The sequence below is a fragment of the Macrobrachium rosenbergii genome, chromosome 4, assembly GCF_040412425.1.
Source record: "Macrobrachium rosenbergii isolate ZJJX-2024 chromosome 4, ASM4041242v1, whole genome shotgun sequence".
Lineage (NCBI taxonomy): Eukaryota > Metazoa > Arthropoda > Malacostraca > Decapoda > Palaemonidae > Macrobrachium > Macrobrachium rosenbergii.
The window spans coordinates 34,306,768-34,332,742 of record NC_089744.1 but is presented as its reverse complement, the minus strand read 5'-3'; the positions used below and the strand labels follow the sequence as shown (position 1 = coordinate 34,332,742).

The 25,975-nt window shown below is 41.9% G+C and overlaps 2 protein-coding genes across 5 annotated transcripts in view; one reads left to right on the top strand and one right to left on the bottom strand.

Moving 5' to 3' along the window:
* LOC136832614 (ETS-related transcription factor Elf-4-like) overlaps nt 1-13,882 on the top strand; it is a 17,876-nt gene extending 3,994 nt beyond the window's left edge. The window contains exons 2-8 of one of the 4 annotated variants that reach the window (XM_067093848.1): nt 5,110-5,194; nt 5,519-5,626; nt 6,243-6,428; nt 8,261-8,380; nt 9,066-9,209; nt 9,673-9,862; nt 13,142-13,882. In XM_067093848.1, the coding sequence (XP_066949949.1) occupies nt 5,110-5,194; nt 5,519-5,626; nt 6,243-6,428; nt 8,261-8,380; nt 9,066-9,209; nt 9,673-9,862; nt 13,142-13,247 (939 nt within the window). In that variant the 3' untranslated portion in view covers nt 13,248-13,882. Of the gene's footprint in view, nt 1-5,109; nt 5,195-5,515; nt 5,627-6,242; nt 6,429-8,260; nt 8,381-9,065; nt 9,210-9,672; nt 9,863-13,141 lie in introns of all 4 variants that reach the window. The other 3 variants (XM_067093839.1, XM_067093868.1, XM_067093858.1) reach the window with 3 other exon arrangements.
* A 2,072-nt stretch (nt 13,883-15,954) lies between these two features.
* LOC136837229 (zinc finger MYM-type protein 1-like) lies at nt 15,955-16,443 on the bottom strand. Its single transcript, XM_067101939.1, has one exon. The coding sequence runs from the start codon at nt 16,441-16,443 to the stop codon at nt 15,955-15,957; it is 489 nt and encodes a 162-aa protein (XP_066958040.1).
* Nucleotides 16,444-25,975: the final 9,532 nt, after the last annotated feature.

Here is a 25,975-nt window from a genome sequence, read left to right as displayed (position 1 = left end):
TAAGAGAAGCTGCGCCTGCCTACCACTGTCTTTCTATAGATATGAATGCAAGGGCTCCACGTATTTCTTTGTCTGGGAAGAAAGGTTGAACACAGAATTCCTCGTGGACACCGGGGCATGCAAATCATCTGTGCCAGCCAGCCCACATGACCAACTCATCATGTCAGATGTGACGCTAGCACTTTTAGGAGCCGATGTCCTAAAAGCACACGACCTACTAGTGGATGTAGCATCAAAACAATTGATCTTAAAAACAGCTCCAGGATCATCTCCTTAACAGCTGTGCAAACAACCCACCACCACATCGTCACTGCAACAGCAGAGATGACAAACAAACCCCATTGCAGCAGCTACTCCACTGCCAGAGATATGCCAACTTCTACAAGACTACCAAAAGGTCTTCAAAAACAAACTGCAGCACGACTTAAGAAAACCAATAAAACACAACATCCAGCACCATATATAAATGGAAGGCACCCCCAGTCCATGCATGCTTCAGATGGTTAGCCCCGGAGAAACTTGCCCACACCAAACAGGTGTTCAGTAAAATGGAGAATGCAGGAATATGCCAAAAAGCCCCCAGCCCATGGGCATTCCCCCTCCACATGGTACTGAAACCCAACGGAACGTGAGGCCCATGCAGAGACTACCAGCAGCTAAACATCAAAACGAAGCCAGATAGATATCTGTTGCCAAGCATAGCAGATATAACCAACCAAACGAACGGAGCAAAGATCTTCACCAGTAGCGAAGGAAGATATAGAAAAGACTACGATCATCACCCCCTTCAGTACCTACACGTTCAACTACAGCTGTTTCAGCCTTCGGAATGCAGGGGCAACCTTCCAAAGACTTATGGATGAACTGCTGGGAGACCTTCCCTTCCATGTGGTCTACGTCGACGACATCCTCATATTCAGCCTCAGCCTCAAGCAACATCTTAAGGACGTCAAAAGGGTGCTGCAGATACTTAAAGAAAACAGTCTTGTAGTAAGGGAAGACAAGTGCCAATGGGCAAAGAAAACAGTGGAATTCCTGGGACATCAAATAAGCCCAGACAGCATTAAACCCCTCCCAGAGAAAGTAAAAGGAATTACTGACTTCCCAAAACCAACATCAATTAAAGCAGTACAAGAATTCTCAGGACTAATCAACTATTATCCTAAAAAATTAAGTTGGTCAGAGGTTCAAGATAATGCATTTCTTTCAGCAAAACAAGCAATAACCTCTGCAGCTACATTAATCTTTTGACGACTGACGCGAGCAGCACGGTGATGGGTGAGGTACTAGAGCAGGACACAGATGATGGTCATCAGCCGTTGGCGTTCTTCAGCAAGAAGTTAATGTCAGTGGAACAAAAGTACTCCACATTTGACAGGAAGCTCCTAGCAGTGCACAAAGCCATGCCATCCGTCACTTCCACCACATGCTCGAAGGAAGGCAGTTCATCACACAAATGGACCGTCAACCCTTGGTGCATGCCTTCACAAAGACAGATGCATGGTCAGCAAAACAACAGCATCACCTATCAACAATAGCTGAACACTCCTGCACCATCATTTATTTGAAGGGTTCAGCAAACACCATGGTGGACACACCTTTGGGAAATTACGTCAACACCATCCAGCTTGGGATAGCCTATCCGGAAATAGTAGAGGTGCAAAGAGATGACATGGACCTACAGCGACTGCAGTGGGACAACCCCACCCTTACATGAAGCGACCTGTCAATCAACAATGGAGAGACAACCATCACCTGCGAGACAAGTACTGGATCCCCTAACCCCTACCTGTCAAAGGGCCTCAAAAAATGGCTTTTTAACCTCGCCCACAACATGTCCCACCCATTAAGCCGGGCAACCACCCAAATTTTAGCAGAGTGGTACATCTGGTTGGAAATGAAAAGGACATAAAAAAACTAGATGAGAGAATGCCTTCCGTGTCAGATGTCAAAAATAACAAGGCACGTGGAATAGGAGAGTTCCACACAACACACCGCTGACTCACCCACATCGACATAGTGAGACCTCTACCCCTCTCCGAGGGGCACAGATACCTGTTCACCATCATCGACAGAAATACTAGGTGGCCTGAAGCAATACCAATATGGCAACAGAAGGTGAAGAGTTGTGTGAAAGCTCTCATCGGATGGGTCAGCAGCCACGGAATCCCACAGATCATCACAAGCAACAAGGAGGCAAACTTCACATCCACCTTATGGAACGCCCTCACAGACAGTTTGGGGGCAAAGATAATACACATTACAGCCAACAACCCAGAAGCTAATGGCATCATTGAAAGGCTACACCAGTCGTTGAAAGCATCACTCACTGCTAGATGTCAAGGCAGGAGTTGGAGAAAGGAGTTACCTTGGATCTTACTGGGCCTGAGAACATCACCACACGTGGCACTCAACACATCTCCAGAAGAAGCTCTGTACAGCCAATCATTAACATTGCTGGCAGACATCTTTCACCATCCAATGAGCCCAACATCCCCATCCGAAACCTGCAAAGGATTAGAACGAATAATGGTGGCCAAGACAACTTACCACACTGCCAGAAAAGTGTATGTTCCCCAACAAACTGCAGAATGCAAAATATGCGTCCATACAGGTAGATGCACAGAGAAACCCCCTGAGTTTACTCAGGGCCATACTGTGTCATCCAGAGAAGACACAAAGCCTACCAAATAACGTGGATGGCAGAAGTACGCAGGTTTCCATCCACCTAAAGCTAGCATACTTCCCAGACACTGACATACATCTGCAAGCCTCTCCAAGGAGGGGAGTCCTGTAGGGTCCTACACGGACCCACACACCGTCCATCTTACCTAGCCAGCTAATCTCCTCATAACTAGAATCTCTGCATGCCAAGTGCAACCATACAGGAAACACAGCAGATGTCTTGCATCCTTTGTACATATATTTTCATTCATATAATTGTTATGTTAAATGTATCATTCTTAGCACAAGCATTACAATGTCAGCATTCCAGCTATATGTATCATAACTTCATTTGTGTCTTGTATATTGATTTATGTACATCTTTCTATCCTCCAACAAATGCAGTTGGTTGTACTCTGATCTCTGTTTTGTTCACCTTGTGTCAGACACTTCATTTCCGCTCACAAGAGTTACTGACCTGTCTGTTTGTTGTTTGAATAAATCAGTAAGTTTGTAGACACAGCCTCTTACTTGCGCCTTCACTACAAGATCATGGCAGCATGACACCAGTGCATCAGTAGTGTTCAGCCTGTGGTAAATTGATCATTAACTGAGGAAACTCTGAATCGATCGCCATTCCAAGCAATGTATACTATCTTTCATGACAGCCAAAGTGCTGGGCGCAACAGCCAGAATGGAACACAATTAGCAGCGCTACATTACCACAATGCAAATCAATAATCACATCTTTACTGCTGTAACCTTATCCGAACAGTCTCGGAAACAAAATTGGATTCCTTTGATCTGTTTAGTGTGTCATTTCTCTATTTTCGAGTTAATTTTATATACTTTAAAAGTCAATTAGGCTGTAAATTCTTATATATGATATTACCGACTATATACCGTACAAGATATCTGAATATCCGAATGTCAGGTAGGATGAGACAGGGAGAGAACCAGATTTGGCTGCAACTCTTGTCATGACCTAGGATAACTGCAGTTATATAGCCTACCTAAAACTACATGTTAGCATCAGAATAGTTATTTCCCTGTCTTCTGGCTAATATATATATATATATATATATATATATATATATATATATATATATATATATATATATATATATATATATATATATATATATATATATATATATATATATATATATAGATATAGATATATATATATATATATATATATATATATATATATATATATATATATATATATATATATATATATATATATATATATATATATATATATATATATATATATATATATTGTTGGTATGTATTGTTGGCTGGAAAAGGATGTGACACATACTTTTTTAAGGATGATCTTGAAGTAGTAACTTATATTTTTGGTTTCGAATGATCAGTTCTTCACTAAATAAAAAAACTTGTTGGTATCGCTCCCGTGGATCTCATTGGCTGAAAGCTGCTACAACTTATGAAGAAAATGTGCCTAACGCCACGACAGTAGGCCTAGGAGGAAATGCAACCACGGGTAGGTACTAGGAGATACTGATGGAGCTTCTGTGTAGGTGTATAAAATGGCTATTGTTGTGAAAGTTTAATGCAAAGGATTCATCCTATACCCACTGTGCCATTCACGTTTACCTTGGGTGTTCGCCTGTTTTCAGTGCCGTAGAACCCAGTTTTAGTTGACTAACCAAGTACATCACTGTGCCTCTCTTGAACTGAAGCCGTGAATTATATCTCGAAAGCAAAAAGGATGGCACCTTTTTTGGTCACCTCCCTTAGGTAGTATACTGTATGTGACCAGTCCATACATGAGGGAAGACGAAGATAAGAATATAGACACGGGATAAACACCAATGATTTGTTGGATTTGCTTCGCAAAAGGGAAGATTACAAAGCTGCGAGAGGTAGAAAGTCGAATATATCTATACCAACTTATTTCAACTTTCTTTTTTAAATCCAAGTGAAAACAAACTGGACATTCAACATAGTTGAGGTGTAATATATGAGTGCTGCAGTCAAGAAGGCAAAAATGTATACTGATTTATATAAAAATATTATCATAGTACGCACACTTGTTGACATGGGATTGCATAGGTGCACAAAGAACTTGGAGGGATGCAGTGAAATGGGTTTTATCGCAGCGAGGTTGTATGAAAGTTTCGAGTCGAACCCATTTAGAGGCAAAGTTGTGACCGATATCTTGTTCTATATAGATCCTGAAGCCAGTTGATATTTACCTAGGGTCTCATTTAATTCATATAAACAAATTGTCATTTTATTTATTTATTTATTATAAAATGATAACAATATCTGAATGCTGTTAAGTATACAAAAGGTATTCAGAACGAAATGTATTTCATTTAAAAAAAATAACAGTGTATAAAAGAAACATACGAAGTAAAGAAATAAATCGATATCAGTGAGCACTCTGTAATTCTTATCATCTTTATCTATCAGAATATCTTCTGGCCCTCTGAGGATCGTCGCCTCTCGGGATGCGTGCCAGAGACTCCTGACGTGACGCCTCAGCAGAGGAGCTCGGGTAAGGATTGCTCTCAGAAGTTTAAATGACTAGGTCTGTGCTTCATGTGAAATGCTTCTGTCAAATGAGGCTAACTGGCTAATTCTTGAACTCCTGATAACGATTCTGCCATCTTATATGAAGTTTTTCACTATCAAAACATAATGCACTTCCACCAATGTAAGGGAGAAACCAGGGAAATTGAATACTGTATTTTGTGTGAATCTTTTTGTTTACCTAATGATGATTAGATTTCATCCCAAGTTGTGACATGCTTGAAAACTCAGGAAACACGGAAGGTGGTAAAAAGTTCTGTGCACTAATTTTTTACTTCTTTTTCAGCAGATTCTAGTGTATTTATCGCCCAAAATGATCCTTTCTTGTGGTCTGCTAATGATTGCTGGTCACTGCCCAGTACCGATCAACTGCCAGCTCACCCAGGAAATGAATATGGTAGTTCGGTAGATTTTAGTAATTGAATATATACATACATACATATATATATATATATATATATATATATATATATATATATATATATATATATATATATATATATATATATATATATATATGTATGTATGTATATATATATATATATATATATATATACATATATATATATATATATATATATATATATATATATATATAATTTATATATAATTTATGCATGTATATTGATATAGATAAACAGATAGATAGATAAATTTTGTATATTTGCATATGTATATAGATATGTGCATCCATTTGAGAGAGAGAGAGAGAGAGAGAGAGAGAGAGATTAGCTTGCAAATATCTATTTCTTTTAATTAAAAGGTGCCTTCACAATAAATGAAAAGCAGATTTCATGGCCCCGTTTATCCCTGACCAAATTATGGTCTATATTTGCATGACGCGACCAAATACTTATTTTGATTTAATTTTTAAAAATCAAAACAAAAAAAAAGTTACACCAGTTGATTTTTCAGTCTTCTCTTTGCTTTGACAACTTGTTTAATGGCCTAAACTTCTCTCTCGTCACACGCCAATCAAAACCCAGAAAGGTACTTGAAGTCTTTCCCTGCAGGTGCTACAGACAGTCACTCTAACGTAGAAGGCACACCTGGGGACTCTCCACCTTTAGAACACCTCTCCGTTCATGAATGGTCCTCTAGGCTTGAGTATAGCCAAGAAGAGTTATCTCCGATTGAATCCGTCTCCAATTTCTCGGGCAGCGAGATTTCAGACATAGAAACGTCTCCTGGATTTGACGGTAATTATTCTCATGGTGAATGTAGGCTCAGCATTAGTCTTGTTTGACCTCACCCGTTGACTGACGTTGTATTTACAAAATGGGTCCTTCTAAAGGAGAGCTCCTCTCGATGATATTGTTTATCAATGAAATTTTTTTACTAAACCATATAGAGAAGGGGGCTATTGTCAACTGAAATTTTTTCATTGAACAATATAGAAAGTGGTGTGTATGGTAAAGTGCATGTGGGATAACTTGAAAATTTTACCGAAATAATGTGAGAAATTGGCTGCGCCGGACGCCATTTTGGTACCAGACTCCTCCTGGATTAACGGAAAAACATAAACAAAAGACGGTAAACTCCTCACATTATTTCGGTGAATTTCTCAAGTTATCTCAACTGCACTTCCCCATGTACACCCTTTCCATATTCTTCAGTAAAAAAATTTCATTTGACAATAAATCCGTGCTGAGCTTTCCCTTAGAATCACCGAGAAATTTCGTCTTGGAGACGGGGCCAGTTAAGAGGAATTATCCTTCGGTCTTCCCTTTAACAGATTTCCACTTCTCATATATTTGGCACATCAGTGGATAGTGTTAAGTCGGTACCATAATGCATTTCAAGAATGGGCTCGTTTTTTAATTCTTTCTGACACTTCAAAGAGCGCTGGATTGTCCTTTATTTTTTGCTAGTTTTCGGGGGGTGGGATGGGCGGTTTCTTTGCCATTTCAATAGTTGTAAGTCAATTACATTCAAAAGTACTCCCCCACATAACGATGAACTTCGGTTTTATAACAATTAATAAATTATAAAAACAGAACTGTCTCTGTTTTAAAGATAATGGAGTAATTTCAGAAAAATTAACACTAAAATTATGATAATTTCGAGTTTCCCCGCAAAGTGATGTCTTTATGAATACTATATATCTATTGTATAAAAATTAACCAAAAAATAGGTAAAAGTATTATAAAATATTCTAAAATATGGAGAAACCTCCCCAGTATTTGGAGTTACGGCATTTATTTTCCTTTAAAGAAAATTTTATATTTCAACAATATAACAGAAACCTTTGGCTACTAACCCGTCAATATTTCAAACAAAATGTAAAAAAAAAAAAAATTACTTAAGAGTGATAAGAGTAGAAAGTAGGTAAGACCCCCGTGGTGCGACACCCCAGAGGCATAGCAGCCACGATAGCCTCCCCCCCCCCAACAACTCTCTAATCCTGTTAGAGAATCCCCTTGCCAACCCTCTCCGTTGGGGGTTAGTGCTGTCAATGCACCTCATGCGGTGCACTGTAGGCATTACTTAAGGTTCTTTTCAGCGGCCCTTCGAGCCCTAACTGCAACCCTTTTCATTTCTTTTACTGTACTTACGTTCATATTCTCTTTCTTCCATCTTACTTTCCTCCCTGTCCTAACAATTGTTTCATAGAGCAACTACGATGTTCTCCTCCTATTACACCTCTAAAACCTGGTTGCTCTCAATTTCCGTTCTAGCGCTAAATGGCCTCATAGGTCCCACAGCTTGGCCTTTGGCACAAATTTTATATTTCATTTCATTTCATCCCTAACCAACCCTGGGTCACGTGATGTGCATAAATAACAAAGAGCTTGATTTTTTCTTTGCATATCCTTTGAAATTATCGTATAAATGGAGGACTTGAGCTAGAAATCTTGCAACTAGTACTCGTCCAGATAGTTAAGGTTGCATTATTAGTGAACTGACAGGATGGCTATGCCTGGTTAATAATGATTTGAGCTATGGACGATTATGTACTGTGTGTGTTCCATGGATCTATAGATTTAGACCTTGGTTTTGAAAGTTGTCAATAACGGCGTTCTCGTCACAGTGCGGAGTTCTGTCTGGCTTTCGGACGGAATGGACGAGGTCGACGACGTGGAGACGAAGCAACCGGTCTCACCGATTCGGAGACTCAGGCGAAGTTCTCGGGTTCCCTGCAGGACTGAGAGTAAGACTGGCTTCGCATTGTTCAAATGTTTTGAATCACTTAGAAATTTTAGTAGGTATGTTGACGTTCATACTTTTTTACAAAGAAAAGGATGTCCGTGAGTTGAGATTTCAACTGGCGACACCCACATTTTCAATAGCCAAGGACAGCCTGAAATTCTGGGTATGATTTTGATGAGATGTGTTTTACCTTTACATTCTGTTAAGTCCAAGAAGGCACCGAGACAGATTCACAGCAACTATTATTGCTGTGATACAATGTCAGGTTTTTACAGCTGTGTTAGCTCAGTCTTAGGGCACGCCCGCTAATCTGAAGTTCTCGAACCTTAATTGATACAATTTTTTTTCCACTGGCAGTCACCTGACATCCGTCACCGCTGTTAGTCCTTACAAGTTAACAGTTCTTCTTGCATTAAGTGGCAGATAGTTGAGTAAAAAAAAAGAGCATTAGTGACGATAACACATAATAATTGTTTGTCATTAATTTCCACTAATATTACTGTCATTTTCAGTGTTCTCTGTTCTCTACCTGTTGGCTCGAGCTAAAGTGTAATTCGAATCAAGATAAAGATTTGGATGGTTACTGCTATTTTCCGTCTATGATATCAATGAACTGTCATTACCACAACTAAGATCACTAATACTATTGCTACTCTGATTATCTCCATATCATTATTCCTATCTAGGACTTTGCACTGAAGGCAGACGTTCCCTAAATCTCGACACTGAACGTAACGCGAGTCCTGAGGCGATTCATTGCGAGTATTTCTCTCCCGTACAAACTATGGTCGATCCGCTCACCAGAATTCAAAGTACCACTAGAAGTCGAGGTAAGCAAAATTATACTGTATTTTGGGGGCGAGGGTGCGGGGGGGAGTCTAGAACAGATTTTGCTGGTACTCTTATCCTAAAAGGGTTTCTTCTGGGGTAATATCATTCTTTTCTTTAACTTTATATTTTTCTCATCACATAAGGTGATTCTCAGTACTCGGATTTATATCCTAAGAAACGGTGAAATTGAATAGTATCGTTATATTTCTTCTATTGTATCATGTTTATTCCCGCTTGTTCAAAAACAAACAAAATTGTCGAAAAATTTAGCTCTCTTTAGGCCAGCATGGACAATTCGATATCAGGAGTTCCCTCAGTTTTTCTGTATAGAAAGTGTTACTGTTCCTCATATTCTTCAAGGTTACTTTCAACTAGCATTGACTTCACGCCTAGAAGGAAGGTTTTTATATATTCTTGACAGTTTTGTTATGAATAACGACTTCTCTGTGTCTCTTTCATCAGATCGTGGACCAAAATCCTGGGAATTCCTAGTGAGGCTCCTAAAAGACAGCTCCAGCAACCCAGAGCTCGTCTGCTGGGAAGACAAGGAGAGATTCACATTCCGCATCAAGCAGCCCAGAATCGTTGCTCAAATGTGGGGAAAAAGAGTAAACAAGGAGATCACCTACGAGAATTTTGCAAGAAGTCTTCGGTAAGTGGCCGTTCTGTACGTGCAATTAGTATCGTAAGTCCCGTTTTGGACATATTGTACATCAACTATACACGAGTAGGGGTTGAGACTTCGTAACCAAGTCGTTGACAAAGAAAAACCAGTAAAGAATTAGGCTTGTGGGCTTTCCATAGTCTATCGTAAGCTTGTGGGCTTTCCATAGCCTATCGTAAGCACATAAAACGATTTCATTAAAATGTATAATAAGGGGGGACTACAATAATCATAATTTTTTTATGGAATTTACATAAAAACTGATGTGGTACTTGTTTCGATTTGCTGGGGTCACACACACATATATACAGTATATATATGCATACATATATATATATATATATATATATATATATATATATATATATATATATATATATATATATATATATATATACACATATACACGCACACACACCTGTAAATATGTAGTGTGTATGTATGTATATATATATATATATATATATATATATATATATATATATATATATATATATATATGTGTGTGTGTGTGTGTGTGTGTGTGTGTGTGTATAAAACAGTATTTAGGTGTTTCTCAAAACAAGACGTGGCTCTAGGAGAAAAACACTTTGATCACTACCACATGTACATTTTAACTGATGAATCGAGGATGAAGAAGACATCCACAATATTAGCTGTTTCACACAGCTATTCAGAGTACTAAGTAGTAGTGCATCAGACCATTTAATACACTCTACACCATTACTTTCTGCAAGGCACACATTCTCACCTTTAACGGATGTTACAGCCCACCCTTTCCAATACATTACTCTACACCCCTTATGCAACTCTTTCATGAAAAATAAACCACGAATTGGAGAACAAATCTCTTCAGAAACACATATTGTACAGTGTCGGAGTGCCATACTCCCTCTTCAGTGTGGACACTAAAACCCAACTGAAGAGGGAGAGTGATGCTCTGAAACTGTATGTGGTTTTAAATATATTTGTTCTCCAATTTGTGTCTTTTTTCAGGTTTCAAAGTTCGATACTAATCTGTTATCAGCAACCCATTCTATTTGTCTTTGCCCTCTTATCTCCTAACAATTCCAAATTTTAAACTCTTTTCACCAACCTATTGTCAACACTGCTTCAACAAAAAAGAGCTGCTTAATTATCTCTTCCTACCTCCCTTAGCTTCCATCGACAATACAAATGTCTTTCAAATCTTCTGCACACACCCTGCTACCTTTCTTGCTTCACTTATCCTATGACCCACCTCTTCTTTCGGCTTACCATCAACCACTACATTTACTCTCAGGTACTTGTACAAATTAACCACTTCCTCTCTTCCACCATCCGTATAAACATCACCTTATTATTGCTTATGTTTGATCTCAACTTGTTCCACTTGCAAACGCTTTCAGACTCTTTTACTAGTTTCGGCAGTTTGTCCTCACTATCCCCGAGCAATACTGCGTCATATGAAAACTTCAACCATCTCACACTCTCAGACTCACTACGCCAAGCCAGTCTCCCGCCTCAGTTTAATCACTACCACTCCATCGACCCACAACTGCATTAACTTCAGACAGCATCTCTCTATTTACAACTTTTATTCTTAGATCCATTTGCTCAGTAACTTTCTTCTCCCTAAAGTTCTTCTTCTCCTTATTTTGAATACCTGCATTTTGTTTTTCATTTTCTTTCCTCTTTGCTGCCATATCAGACTTCTTTAAGCCTGCAAATGATCTTTAATGATAAGTAGCTGCACCTCAAATGATGTTTTGATTCCCTCTTCCTACCCTCCTTAATTCATTAACACTAACATTACCTGCTGTTCCTTTTAACCTCTTATAAAATTTTACACATTCCATATATATATATATATATATATATATATATATATATATATATATATATATATATATATATATATATATATATATATATATATATACTGAGCACATGAGCACGTATTTCACAGTTCACAGAAATAAAATTCTGACTCACATCGGGACCGAACCCGTCTTTCAAAGTTTCATATGAGAGGCTAGGCTAGGGCATTACCAGCCGACCTACACAGGTGTTCGTTCTATCAAATGAGAGGCTAGGGCATTACAAGTTGACCTACGCAGGGCATGACATGTAAACCAGTTGGTAACGCCCTGGACACCTCATTTTAAAGACCGTGATTCGGTCCCAATGTGAGTCAGAAATTATATATATATATATATATATATATATATATATATATATATATATATATATATATATATATATATATATATATATATATATATATATATATATGTGTGTGTGTGTGTGTGTGTTGTATTTAATTACACACCTTTTACCTTTAGAGGGGAGGGCTATAATAGGTGTTAGCCCCCAGTTCTCAGCCTATGGTCGTGACAACTGACGTGGCCAAGTCCTATTTTTCTTCTATTTTCATCGCCGACATCCTGACTTCCCCAATTTTTTATTTTTCATGGTATGAATGTCAGTGTCTTTGATTACGCTTAGAAACACAGCAAAGTGCTTGTGGCATGATTCATGCTTTTTTTCTCTTTTTTATGAACTCATCATTAACCGCCTGTGTAACGTAAGGTGATGATAATGGTATTGTGAGCAACAGACGTGCTCTTTGTGCTTGCACTACAAGACCTCTCATAAGTTCGCGAAGTTGGTTATGGAATTACCAAAGTCATTTAGTTGATTCCTTGGAACTTCAGAAGTTCAAAATGGCTGCAGATTCTGTATTGTTCAGATGGCTCACATGAATCTCATTTCATTGTATAACTGTTTTATTGTACACACACAAATATATATATATATATAATATATATATATGTATATATATATGGGTTAGAGAAATGCCAAAGAAAAACAAATACAATAAAACAGGTATACAGTGAAATGAGATTCATGTGAGCCAACTGAACAATACAGAATCTGCAGCCATTTTGAACTTCTGAAGTTCCAAGGAATCATCTAAATGACATTCCATACCCAACTTCGCGAACTTATGAGAAGACTTGTAGTGCAAGCACAAGGAGCACGTCTGTTGCTCACAATATCATTATCATCACATTACGTTAAACAGCCGGTTAATATAGATGAGTTCAGATAAAAAGAAAAATAAGCATGAATCATAACATAAGCACTTTGCTGAATTTCTAAGCGTAGTCAAAGAGACGGACATTCATACCGTGAAAAATGAAAAATATGGGAATCGTAACGTATGTGCATTCTCAATCCCATGAAGACATTGCTGAACTCCTATTCATGTTCCACTCTCGACAGATACCACTATGGGAAAGGGGGTCTAGAGGATGTGCGTGAGCAGAAGCTGGTTTACGGGTTAGGCGAGAAAGGCAAAGCTTTCCTAAGCAAGCTGTGTTCACACTAACGGAAGACGACGCAGAGTAGAAGACGCCCATCAGACGTTCTCCAGCACACCTCAATTAGCCTACGCGTTAATCTTTGTGACGCGTTCTCGAAATCGTTTTCGACAGTAGAAATTTGTATTGAAGCAGATGTTTTAACGTAACACAACAAAATGGTAATATCTAGTGAAAATAGTTAACATGAAATTTAGAGAAGGAATTGCTATTCACCTGTAAAACAAACTGTATTTAAATTTATCTGTCGCTATATTTCTCGTTATTCGTTCACTGAAAGACGGAAACTAACGGATATTCATTTTTATTCAAGTTCTATTTATTGACAAGATATTTAAGTTCTCTACTTTGAGGCAAATAATTCTCTCAAAAGTACTTCCTACTTTAATATGTGCATTTTTAATGTAAATTTACCGCTCTCACTTGAAGAGAGAGCGGTTACCCATTATCGCATGATTTGAAATTTGGAATTCAGTGTCGAATATCTGCAATGTATATCCGTACAAATGCTTCACACCTGACTTTTTATAGTAAAGCACTAGATATCAAATCTGCTTATCATTTGCGACATTAAAACCAGATATTGTAATAAATACTTTAAGATAATAAAAGCAGATCAGCTCTCTAAGGTATCTCAGCGTTATTGCATGTGTGATTTTGTTGATTAGCCTCCTTACATTAGTACAGTGCTCTTACTTTTTTCTTTTCATGAACCACTGTTGAGTGAGAGCCGAGGTTTGATTTGGACGCAGAAATATTAATGTGAGGGAGCCTAAAATTGCACGAACTGTAGTGGTGGTTGAATGATGAACAAAGGGAAAAAGAGTCCGATACAATTGTTTTGAAACGGTTTCTCCAGGATTCATCAATTATAAAAGACGACCTTTGCGGCAAACCAGTCTCAAATTGAACTCTTTATAAACTGAGTAAAGAAATTTCTGCGTCCCAAATCATTTTCTGTGATGATCAGTTGCCAAAAGTAAATAGATAACCTAATATATAAGTGAGGCAGAAATACTGAATTAATAATAACGGTGGGATGGCCTTACTCTCCCAACTGATAATGATTCACTAAATACTCTCGAGTTCCAGGAGCCCGTAAGGGTAATCAAGGAGCCCCACCCAGGCACCAGGGCCGGATCCACAGCTGTGGGGGTCCCGGGGCACATCATTTGTGGGGGCCCTATATCCAGTTGATTTATTTATTTTACTTTATTTTCTTCTTCTTCTTATTATTATTATTATTTTAGTGAAGTGGAGGGGGGAGTACAGTGAGCATTTTCCACCTGGGCAATTCTGGGTTATACTGAGGACTATTACTGGCAAAAAATGAAGAACTCTTAAGTAGGTATTATAGAATATATAGTCTCCTCTCCTGGGCCCATGTTCGATTCTCCGGCCGGCCAGTGAAGGATTAGGGGAATTTACTGCTGGTGATAGAAATTCATTTCTCGATATAATGTGGTTCGGATTCCACAATAAGCTGTAGGTCCAGTTGCTAGGTAACCAATTGGTTCTTAGCAATGTAAAATAAGTCTAATCCTTCGGGCCAGCCCTAGGAGAGCTGTTAACCAGCTCAGTGGTCTGGTTAAACTAAGATATACTTTTTATTTAACCGTAGCTAAGGAAACACCAAGGAAGCTTCTACATTATTATTATTTAACTAATTTACAGGAACAGAGCAGGTTTACGTACTTTCTGACACGCAAGAGTTGTAATTATTGTCTGAAAATCTATTTCCCGAAGAATATCACTTTCAATACTCATTATAGCCAACCCTGAATGACGACTCTGGCTCACTGACGTTCTCAGTCGGTTTTTTATTATTTTCATCTTAGAAAATGACCTTTCACCACTACAATTGGACACCATTAATACTAAATAGATTCTCAACAAAATTTCAACATTACGAAAAGTTGCCTGTAAGCCACTGTCAAGGAGAATTTTTTAGAAGTAGAGTTCTTTTGGAATTTTTTCATTGTCTTTTCTGTCGAGTTTTACCAATTCAACAGAATGAACGAGTTCATCTTTGAGACTGGGCTCTAGGTCACCTTTGTAAAAACTCACAAGACTAGCTGCGGTTGAATTGATCTCATCAGCATCCATATCTTCTAGGCGATTGAGGAATCCAAAGCGCTCACATACAACATCATAAGCAGCTATTCTGTCACTCAGAGATTGGACAATTTGGTCAATAACTGGAAGGAAACTGTTTGCACGAAACTTTACCTTGGGACTCATCTGGGCATCCTCTGCTTTACCAAAATCAAGTGGATTAAGACGCACGTTCCTCACACAATGGCTAACTTCAGTATACTCTTCTGTTCCAGACAGTCTGATTCCAGCTACTTCATATTCCACATATTTTTCTCTCTTTGTTTCAATAAATGTTTTCAAAGATTTGAGTGCTTTCACTGCAGTACTGAGAACCATTTTAGGATTTTGTAGAATATGGTTTGTTGCACTGAATCTTTCTAGGATGTCATTCCAAAATGTAGCATAAATGGCTATTTCTAATTTACCCATTTTTTCATATAAATTACATGCTTCATTCCGAGCCACAGCCTTGTTTTCCTCATCAGTCATTATGTCATAAAAAGCCTCTCTCATCTCTCTGTAACCATGCACTATAGCCTTTGTTGTACCTGCTCTGCAAGACCAACGAGTTCCATTTAGTCGCTTGGGAACATACAACTGCTTATCAGCTCTTGTTAATTATTCTTTGAGCATAGCATAGAGTGCCGTGGATGCTGTGAAAAACAAATAAACTTGTTGAACAAAGTCAAAATAGTGAATAGCTGCAGAGCACGTATTAACTGCTGCATTTCCCACTAAATTAAGGGAATGTCTAAAGCATGGCACAAACTCTGATAATGGATTCTTGTCTTTGATGAGGGCTTGCATTCCTTTATACTTCCCGCTCATATTACCAGCATTATCATAAGACTGCCCTCTGCAATCTCTGAGATCAATATTGTGGCCCTCTAAAAACTGAAACAGGGCTGTGGCCATATCAGAACCATTGTGACCTCGATTGTCCATGAATGTCAGGAACCTTTCTTTTGGCAATGTGTCTTCCATATAGCGTATGACTAAAGTTAGTTGATCAATGTGACCCTCATCTGGGGTTGAGTCAAGAGAAATAGAATAACATTTTGACTTCTTGAGTCTTGATATTATTTCTTGCAGTACATGTTCGCTCATTATTCCAATTACTTCTTCACAAATTGTAGAGGAGAGATAATTTGTGTGACCTCGTCCTTTATTTGCATGCAGTTTGATATGAGTTGCAAGAAATGGATCATACTCTTGTAAGAGGTGCTAAATAATGAGCAGGTGGACATGTACTGCTAGTTTATTCAGAATGCTGGCTGCTTATAAGGCGGCGTGCAGACGGCACACAGAGGAATACAACAGAATACAGGTGACCCGAGGTCAATTACTCTCGGTGTTAATTATAATAGGTAAATACAAGTAACATAAAAGTTAACAAGAATTGACACAACAATATTCTAACACATGTGCAAAGAAAACAGGTACAAATGAATTAGTAGTAGATACGTATTTACATAGATAAAATGTGGCTATTTTTGCTTGACCCAATCTCGTAGGAGCGTTACCGTAGAAAACGGGCGGTTCACCATAGAAAACCCACTTAGCAGGGACTTTACAATACTCCCCCCCCCCCCAAGACATGGGTAACGTCTGATTAAACTATGTATCTGCTGGGTCGCTGGAGAATGCTGCGGCTCCATGAAGTCAGCTGGGGGGTGCGGTGTGAGCGGGAGCGGCTGGCTGTGGCGCTGTCTGGGTGCTTCCGTGGGTGTCCACGCGACTTTCTTTTGGGCTGGGCTGGCTGCAGAGGAGACGGTTCTTGCGAAGGGCGCTGTGTGGTATCGTCGACGGCTTCCTCCAACAGGGTGGGCTTGAGAAAGTCAACAGAGACCCAGTCATCCTTCCCGTGCAGGGCCAGTCGGAATGCTTAGGTGTTCCGCTTGAGCATGCGGAAGGACCCCCTGTAGGGCCTGGTTAGTGGAGGGGGGACGGTGTTGTTCCTGACGAAGACGTGGGTGGTGGAGGACAGGCCGGGAGGCGTGAAAGGTGTCGACCTATTGGTGTACGTCCGCTGGCAGGGGGTGAACTTCCCGACTATGTCGCGGAGCCTCTGGACTGTCAGGTTGTGGCGATCTCCAGTGATGAGTTTGCCCGGGACTATGAGGGGCTCCCTGTAGACTTTCTCTGCTGCGGACGGGTCGCCGCTGGCTCTGGGAGCGGTCCTCAGCCCGAGGAGGACCCAAGGCAGCTGGTACTTCCAATCCTCGGCAGTGCAGCGGGCCATGAGGGATGCCTTCAGGGACCTGTGGAATCTCTCCACCAATCCGTTGGCTGCGGGGTTGTAGGCGGTGGTGGTGTGGTGAGAGGTCCCCAGCAGGCGTGCCAGGGCGGACCACAGCTCAGACAGGAAGGCAGGGTCCCTGTCGGTGGTTATGTGGTCCAGGACACCAAACCGGCTGATCCAGCTGGAGAGGAGAGCCTCGGTGCACGCACTGGCGGTGGCTTCCTGCATGGGCATTGCTTCAGGCCACCTGGTGGAGCAGTCGACGATCATCAGGAGATATCTGGCCCCGTCTGATGGGGGAAGGGGGCCTACCACATCTACGTGGATGTGTCCAAACCACCTCCCTGGCTGGGGAAACTCGCCCAACCCCCGTCTCGGTGTGCCCCCCTAACTTGCTGGTCTGGCAACGGATGTACTGTCTCACCCAGGCTGTCACGTCCTTCCGCATACCGTACCAGACGAACTTCTCTGCCAACAGCTTGGCCATCGTCCTGCTGGAGGGGTGGGACAGCCCATGGATGACATCGAACACCAGACGGCGGCGGGAGGCGGGAACCAGGGGGCCGGGTTGGTCGGTGCTTATGTCGCTCAGCAGTGTTGGCCCCCACAGGGGCGAGGGACATCTCCTTCCACTTGAGCGACGTGATGGCGGTGCATTAGACTGGAGTCTCTGGGTCGGCGGTCTGCTCTCGGGCAAGGTCCTCGTAGTCGATCCCGAGCTGTACTGTGGTGAGCTCAATCCTGGAGAGGGCATCCGCTACACGGTTCTTCCTGCCGGGGAGGTACTTGATCGTGCAGGTGAACTCCGCGATGGCCGAGAGATGCCGCTGCTGCCTGGAAGACCATGCGTCCCCCTGCTTTGTGAAGGCATGGACCAGCAGCTGGTGGTCCGTCCAGACTGTGAAGGGCGTACCCTCCAGGAGGAACTTGAAGTGACATACCGCCTGATACACTGCACAGAGTTCCCTGTCGAAGGTGCTGTAGCGGGACTCCGTGGGGCTGAACTTGCTGAAGAAGGCAATGGGCTGGGGGGCTCCGGCGACAACCTGCTCCAGGACAGCCCCCAGGCGGCGTTGCTGGCATCTGTCGTCAGCTGAAGGGGGGCGTTGGGATCCTGGTGGGCCAAGGCGGTTTCCTCGGCGAGGGCGGCCTTCGTCAAGGAAAAGGCCTGTTGCTGGTCGGGTCCCCAAACTAAGGATTTCAGGTGGCCCTTCAGGATCTCCGTCAGGGGGGCCATGGTGTGCGCAACCCAGGGGATGAACCTCCTGTAGTAGTTGACCATCCCGAGGAATTCTTGTACGGCCTTGATGGTGGTAGGGGTGGGGAACCTGGTGACGGCTGCGACCTTCGATGCGAGTGGACGGACGCCCCCCGGGGATATCTCGTGGCCCAGGAGGTCAACTCTTTCGACGCCGAAGGTGCACTTATCAAACCTGACAACGAGGCCGTTCTCCTGCAGGCGCTGCAGGGCCTTTCGGATGTGCCGCAGGTGTTCTTTAGGGGATCTGGAAAAAATTAGAATGTCATCTATATAACAGACGCAGAAGTTCAGGTCCCCCAGGATGCTGTCCATCAGTCTCTGGAAGGTTGCCCCTGCTTTCCTCAGGCCAAAGGTGGAGAAGGCGAAGACGTAGGACCCGAAGGGCATGATGATGGCGCTTTTGGGGATGTCCTCTGGAGCAACTGGTACCTGAAAGTAGGACTTTAGAAAGGTCTAGTTTAGAAAATATTTTGGCCCTGTGAAAAGAGGCCGTGAGATCTTGCATGTTTGGAAGAGGGTAATGGTCTGGTACAGTTGCGAGGTTGAGCCGCCTGTAGTCGCTGCAGGGTCTTCAGGAGCCATCCGGTTTCTGCACCATGTGGAGGGGAGAGGCCCACGGGCTGGGGGCCTTCCTGCATATGCCCATCCACTCCATCTCGGTGAAAGTGTCTTTGGCCTCCTGAAGGTGCCAAGGGGAAGCCTCCGGAACTTTGCGTGCGTTGACGCAGTTCGGGCTTGAAGACATCGGGGAACTCCTTCAGCAGCTGGGCGTATTAGTGCAGGATGACGGAGTAGATGGCGGGCACGCTGGGGCCCGTCGCCAGGGGGAGGGACTGGCAGGAGTTGGTGTCCAATAGGCGTTTGCGACCGACGTCGATTGCCAGACCGAAGTGGGCGAGGAAGTCCCCGCCCAGGAGTGAGGTCCTTATGTCCGCGACTATGAAGCTCCAGCTGTACCTCCGGCCGCTAGACCGACAGGAGCCTGATGCCGTAGGAGAGGATGGGGGACCCATTGGCGGCCATCAGGAAGGCAGTCGGGTCCGGCGGGTGTTTGCGGTCCTCTCTGGATGGCGGGAACACTGATCGGACAGCCCCAGTGTCAACCAGCATCATCCTGCCGGAGATGGTGTCGCGGACGTAGAAACCTACTGGTTTTGGGCTCCTGGGTTCCTCTTCTGCCAGGGCGGCCTGTTCTGTTGGCTGCCGCCTCCCCCGTTTTTTGGATGGGCGAACGAGCAGGGGGATTGGCAGTTCCGGGCGTCTTTGCCGTACCGCTGGTGGTAGTAGCAAGGCCCCGGTGGATGCTTCTTGTGGTGGCAGGTTGGCCGCCGCCTGGTGATGGCGCTTATCTCCTCCTCCGCGCTTTCCTCCGGCTGGAGGGAGCTGATGGGGTGTGTGGACATGGATGCCGGCTTCGCTGCCCTTGTGGAGTCCATCAGTTGCTGCGCCGTCTTGAGTAGGTCCTCGAGCGGCATTGTATAAGGCTCAAGGATCTGGGTCCGGACCTCTGGGAGGAGCTGATGGGGGAGGATCTCCCGTGACAGGCTTATCTCCGACTGCCTGCCGCTGTCCCAAGTCTCTAGGATGTTCTGGTCGTGTCGAAGGTTGTTCACAAGATCAAGGGCGCGGGTGGCCCTCTCGGAGACCGGCAGGGAGCAGGTCTCGACGAGAGAGGCCTTCAGTTTTGGGTAGGTGATGGGACGTGCGGCAGACACCCATGGGACGAGCTTCCTGTAGACTTCTTCCAGAAGGGCGTTGATCACGGTGTCTGCCTGCAGGACCTCATCGGTGAGTCCTGCCAACTTGAACTGCCCCTCGACCCTGTAGAGCCATGATGACGGGTTGCTTTGTGTGAAGGGCGGCAGCTTTATGGCGCGGGCGGACCTTGTTTGTTTCATCAGGACAGGCAGCGTGCGGGGAGCGGGTATCAGCGTGGAGGAGCGTGCAAGCCTAGGCATGGGGAAGGGTGCGGGCGGGTTGTCCGCGAGGGAGATGTCCGCATCCATGAAGTTTGCGGTTAACTGTATTTGGGAGGGAATGTCCTCATCCATACTCACTATTGCCCTCTTACTGGGAGTGGGTTACTCGCGTCAATACGCACTTGGGAACGCGCCGTGTGTGTCCGCTAATGACGCTGGTGATCTGCCGACGAGAGTCAGCACTGCCCGAACGCTTTGTTAAAGCACTGTGTTTAGTCCATTAGGGGCGGGGAGTAGTTCATGGAGCCAAGACTAGGTCACCGTATGAGTCCACTAATGGCTCCGGGAACCACTCCGGGGTCACCACTGTAAGAGGTGCTAAATAATGAGCAGGTGGACATGTACTGCTAGTTTATTCAGAACGCAGGCCGCTTATGAGGTGGCGTGCGGATGTCACACAGAGGAATACAATAGAATACAGGTGACCAGAGGTCAATTACTCTCGGTGTTAATTATATTAGGTAAATACAAGTAACATAAAAGTTAACAAGAATTGACACAACAATATTCTAACACATGTGCAAAGAAAACAGGTGCAAATGAATTAGCAGTAGATACGTATTTACATAGATAAAATGTGGCTATTTTTGCTTGACCCAATCTCGTAGGAGTGTTACCGTAGAAAACGGGCGGTTCACCATAGAAAACCCGCTTAGCGGGGACTTTATACTCTGATAGGAGTTCCAGTATACCAAGAAAATTCCCACTTGATGGAGAACCAATCAGTTCATCTGTGCCTCTGAATGCTAGTCCTCGCTCAGCGACAAATTTAATTGTACCTACAATACGTGTAAGAAGTTTACACCAGTATTCTTGTAACTGAGCTACTTGCTTTGATAATTCTTGATCTATTCTGCCATTTTCTTTCCCTAGTTTGGCTACAGTAATGATGGATTCTAGATGGCACTTTGATTTCTCCTGATCAGCTATCCTGTCATTTCCATGCTTCCAGTCACAAAATCCATCAGTGGCTAATTTGCCCTTTTCAGATCCTGAATTAACAAGCTTACAGGGAAAACAATAAACTTTGCCAGTTGTTGGAGAGAAACAGAGCCATGAATGATTAATTATTTCATTATTCAGTGTTTTCCTCTGAAACAAACTTTGTGAACATTTACGTGAGTAATGAATTCCACTCTTCCCTTTCACCTGATCTTGGAGTTTTGAAGCTTTATCACTAACTGTTCATCACAATGTTGTAATTCACTTGATCCCTTCGTTGCCCAAAAAGCTATAATTTCTTCTGTAGGTGACTCAGGCTATAAACCAATATCATTCTCAAAACCTTGATTTTTCATACTGACCTTTTCCATAGCAACATCTTCCTCATGTTCCTGTACGCCCTTATGTTCATGTTCACCCTGGAAAAATGTGTTGACTTCATACACTGGTGTAGAGCTACTTGAAGATATGTCCAAAGGCTCTGCCTTTTCTGAAGATGGTGTTTCAGTTTCTGTAATTAATTTACTTGTTGATGCCTCTTCTGACAGCTCTGAAGCATTTTCAACAGGCTGTTTTATGGCAGCAAGGTCGATGTAGGTGCTTATTAGGGGTACTTCTGACATTGCTTCAAGATTTTTTTTATCACATGCTTGAGACATTTTGCATTTCTTTGCACCACTTTCATATATACGAGGAGTTTTATGTCTGTCACTCATCTTTTTCCAGGAGGTCTTGACAGTCCGACAGACTGTCTTCCAGGCAATGCCGTCAATTTTCTATAATTTACAGCCTCCTAAGGGGGTCAGGAGCAGACCACCTGGCGAGGAAAAAAAATTAAGGGGGTGTAAAGATCACAAAGGGTGGTTTGGGTGGTGAAGCCCCCACTGATATAAGGGGGGCATGGAGGGCGAAGCCCATCTAGGAAATAACCAATTCAGTGACAAGTTAGGAGGTTAGGTCAGTGTTCATGGTTAGGTTAGTGCACATACAAATTACTAAGGGGGGCGTGGGGGCAAAACTAGCCAATTCAGTGACAAGGTTAGGTTAGTTAATTTTTGGCTCATATCCCTTGCATTTCATGTTTTGGTAGAACTATATAGTAGCTCCGCGGCGGCGACTGCCTTCTAACTTAACTTTTTCTACAGTTTTTTGGTTGCTAATTATGAATTTACCTTTAATTTTTGGTGCTCGAGTGTAATTAACCTATAATTAAGCCCTGAAGTCCATCCAACAAGGGGTTTCCCTACGCGATCTTCACAAGACAGAGCACGGGTGCGTCTGTTTCGAACGGTTCATATCCCATCTGGCAAGTGCAAAACTTGTTAACGTATGGGTACCCAACCACGCCCCCCCCCTCCCCAGGCCAGTACTAAACACAGCGAAGGGACATTCCATTTGGCCAACAACAAACAGATGCACCGCCAGTATCAGAACCCCTAAAAGTGTAGAAAAAACCAGTTGAAAAGGTAAAAACAGGCACGGAGCTAATATATAGAATTACCCACATTTTTTGCCCTTTCAGTGTGGGATGGGAAAAAATTATATTCGCTTACTGTTGAATAAAGGAATAAAGGACTGAAATTGCATCTTACCACCTACTATGTCAAAAAGTCATACCTCGCCAATCAATGGCCCCCCCTCCTCCTTTTGCGATAATGTTGGTCGCATCCCCAACAACCTATTTAGGTAATTCTAAGCCGGCTGTCCGTAGTGAGCTAGACTGTGGCAATTGGCGTTTTTCTATGTTATTTTACTTGCTTTACAAGAATTTAAAGTAACATTTTGTCGGCCGGTTGTAACTAAACTGTAACTGACCTTTGAAGACTACACGACATGAATTACCTAACGCAGGGTAGGTCTAAGCCGGCATTCCACGCCAAGCCCGCCCCCCCCCCTCCTCCATAGCTAATACGGCAAAATTGTAACCAGTAAACACCTCTAGGGTACGTTATGTTGGTATTTTTAGGGGTGTTTCCTGTTTACAATTTTGCCGTATTAGCTATGGAGGGGTGGGGTGATTGCCGTGGAATGCTGGCTTAGACCTACCTGCCTTAGGCAATTCAAGCCGCGTAGTCTTCAAAGGTCAATGACTGCTTAGTTACAGCCGGCCGACAAAATATTACTTTAAATTCTTGTAAAGCAAGTAACATAACATAGGAAAACGTCAATTGCCATAGTCTAGCTCACCGCGGACAGCCGGCTTAGAATTACCCCTATTTATATACCATATTATTATTATTATTATTATTAACTGTAGTAGTAGTAGTAGTAGTAGTAGTAGTAGTACATCATATAATGAAGTTATAGCAACTTTTGGAACAGCTGAAGTTAAATATATTGTGGACTGCTGCTTATTATTGTGATCAGGTATCATTTCCATTTGCCTCCAGCAATAACTACTTTTTAAGATAAAACGAATTTCCGACACCTATAAATGTATGTCAACAGGAAATCAATGGAAAAACAAGGGGAAAATTGGAAATATTAATCGAAATTGAGCAGGCTATGCTAAAAAGTTCCAGTAGACCTATTAGCCTACCATAATGCCACTGCAACCCCCCAAAAGACAGCCAAAGTAAGTTAATTAAACAAGCGAAATTCTATATAACTTACTTTGAAACACCGGAGTCAGCGTGGACACCAGACAGGACAAAGAACGTTATTGTTATTTGAAACAATTTCACAAAATACAATTCAACTTCACACGCCTTTGTAATCACTGGACACGGCACCAAATATTGGACTCGACTGCAGGGTTGCCAGATGCTTTTAGACAAAACTAGCCATTATGGTAATAAAAAAATAGCCATTTTTAGCCACTTTAAAAAAATACATTTTTTGTTTACGGTAAGCACAAAGTAAAAACATACATTTAAAATGTGAGTGAAAAACACTCACCTTTTATTACAAGCCCGTGGCAACAATGTCTTCAAACTGCTCCTCGACCTCGTTGTTAAGTTCAAGTTTTCATTGTTGCTATTTGTGCTTGGAGGTGGAAGGCTCGGTGAAGAAGACTGGCACATATTAGGACCTACTGTTAAACAGTTTAAACATGTCTGGCGTTATTGTTAAATAAGTGAGACTTTATCTGCAAAATAGATTCCAGCGTTCTAACATTTGATTTATTTCGTTGTTTTCTCTTGGAGTTTGTCACGAAAGAAAATATTCGTTCAATAAATGCATTGCTTATTGGAATTGAAAAAAATATATAAAACAATCTGAGCAAGTTCTCCGAAGCAATGTTCTCCTAAAGCATTCTCATATTTAACCACAGCTGCCCAAAACTCAACAGTTTTGGTGGGAATTTCACCGTTAAATTCCTTATCCCAGTTGACAAACAGTAACTTTTCATACTGAGAACATAACTTTGCTGTTTCTTCATCTTTTACAAAGTCATGAAATAATTTAGGAAAACCCTTGTATGCTATTCTTAGTTGAGACAAACATTTTTGTGGTTGAAACAATCCGAGAGTTGTTACTATGACAGAATTATCATCAAGTCGTTTATCTAACTGGCTATTCGCTTCAATTAGAAATTGTAGACATCTTCCTTTTAGCCTATTGTTTCCTCATCTTCTGCAGGCAATTTTGCATCCTTTAGACACATTTCAAATTTGGCTCCAAACGATTTATTCTTTGTTTTATGTTAAAGTTGAAGTTATGTATATATATACATCATGTTAAATTCATCAGGTCAGTAATTTAGCCATAATTAGCAAAAAAAAAAAAGGTGGCTAATTTCCGGGAAATATTTTTAACCTCATTCTTCGCAAATTAGCCACATTTGGCAACCCTGCTCGACTGACAACAAGAAATAACAATAAACAAAAGCACTACGCATAGCGTAAGCTGACAGTGTATTTCTCTACGAATTTTCAACTTTCACGTTAAAAAAAAAAAAAGAAGAAGAAGAAGAAGAAGAAGAAGAAGAAGAAGAAGAAGAAGAAGAAGAAGAAGAAGATTAAAGAGACTACTTCTTACTCTCCTTCTGCTTTCTTAATTAAAATAGCAGTTACTCCTTTCAATTTATGTAATTCTAAACTTGTAAACAATTGTCAGTACAATAGTTCTATTAGCCTAACTAGTGGTCTAATAGAATAATAGATAACATGAACAAAGTGATATATCTTTACCAATACGTTTTTTTTATTTAAGGGAAAGAAAATACAAGATAAAGTGAGGAAAGAAATTAAAAAGAGGGGATTAAAAATGAAA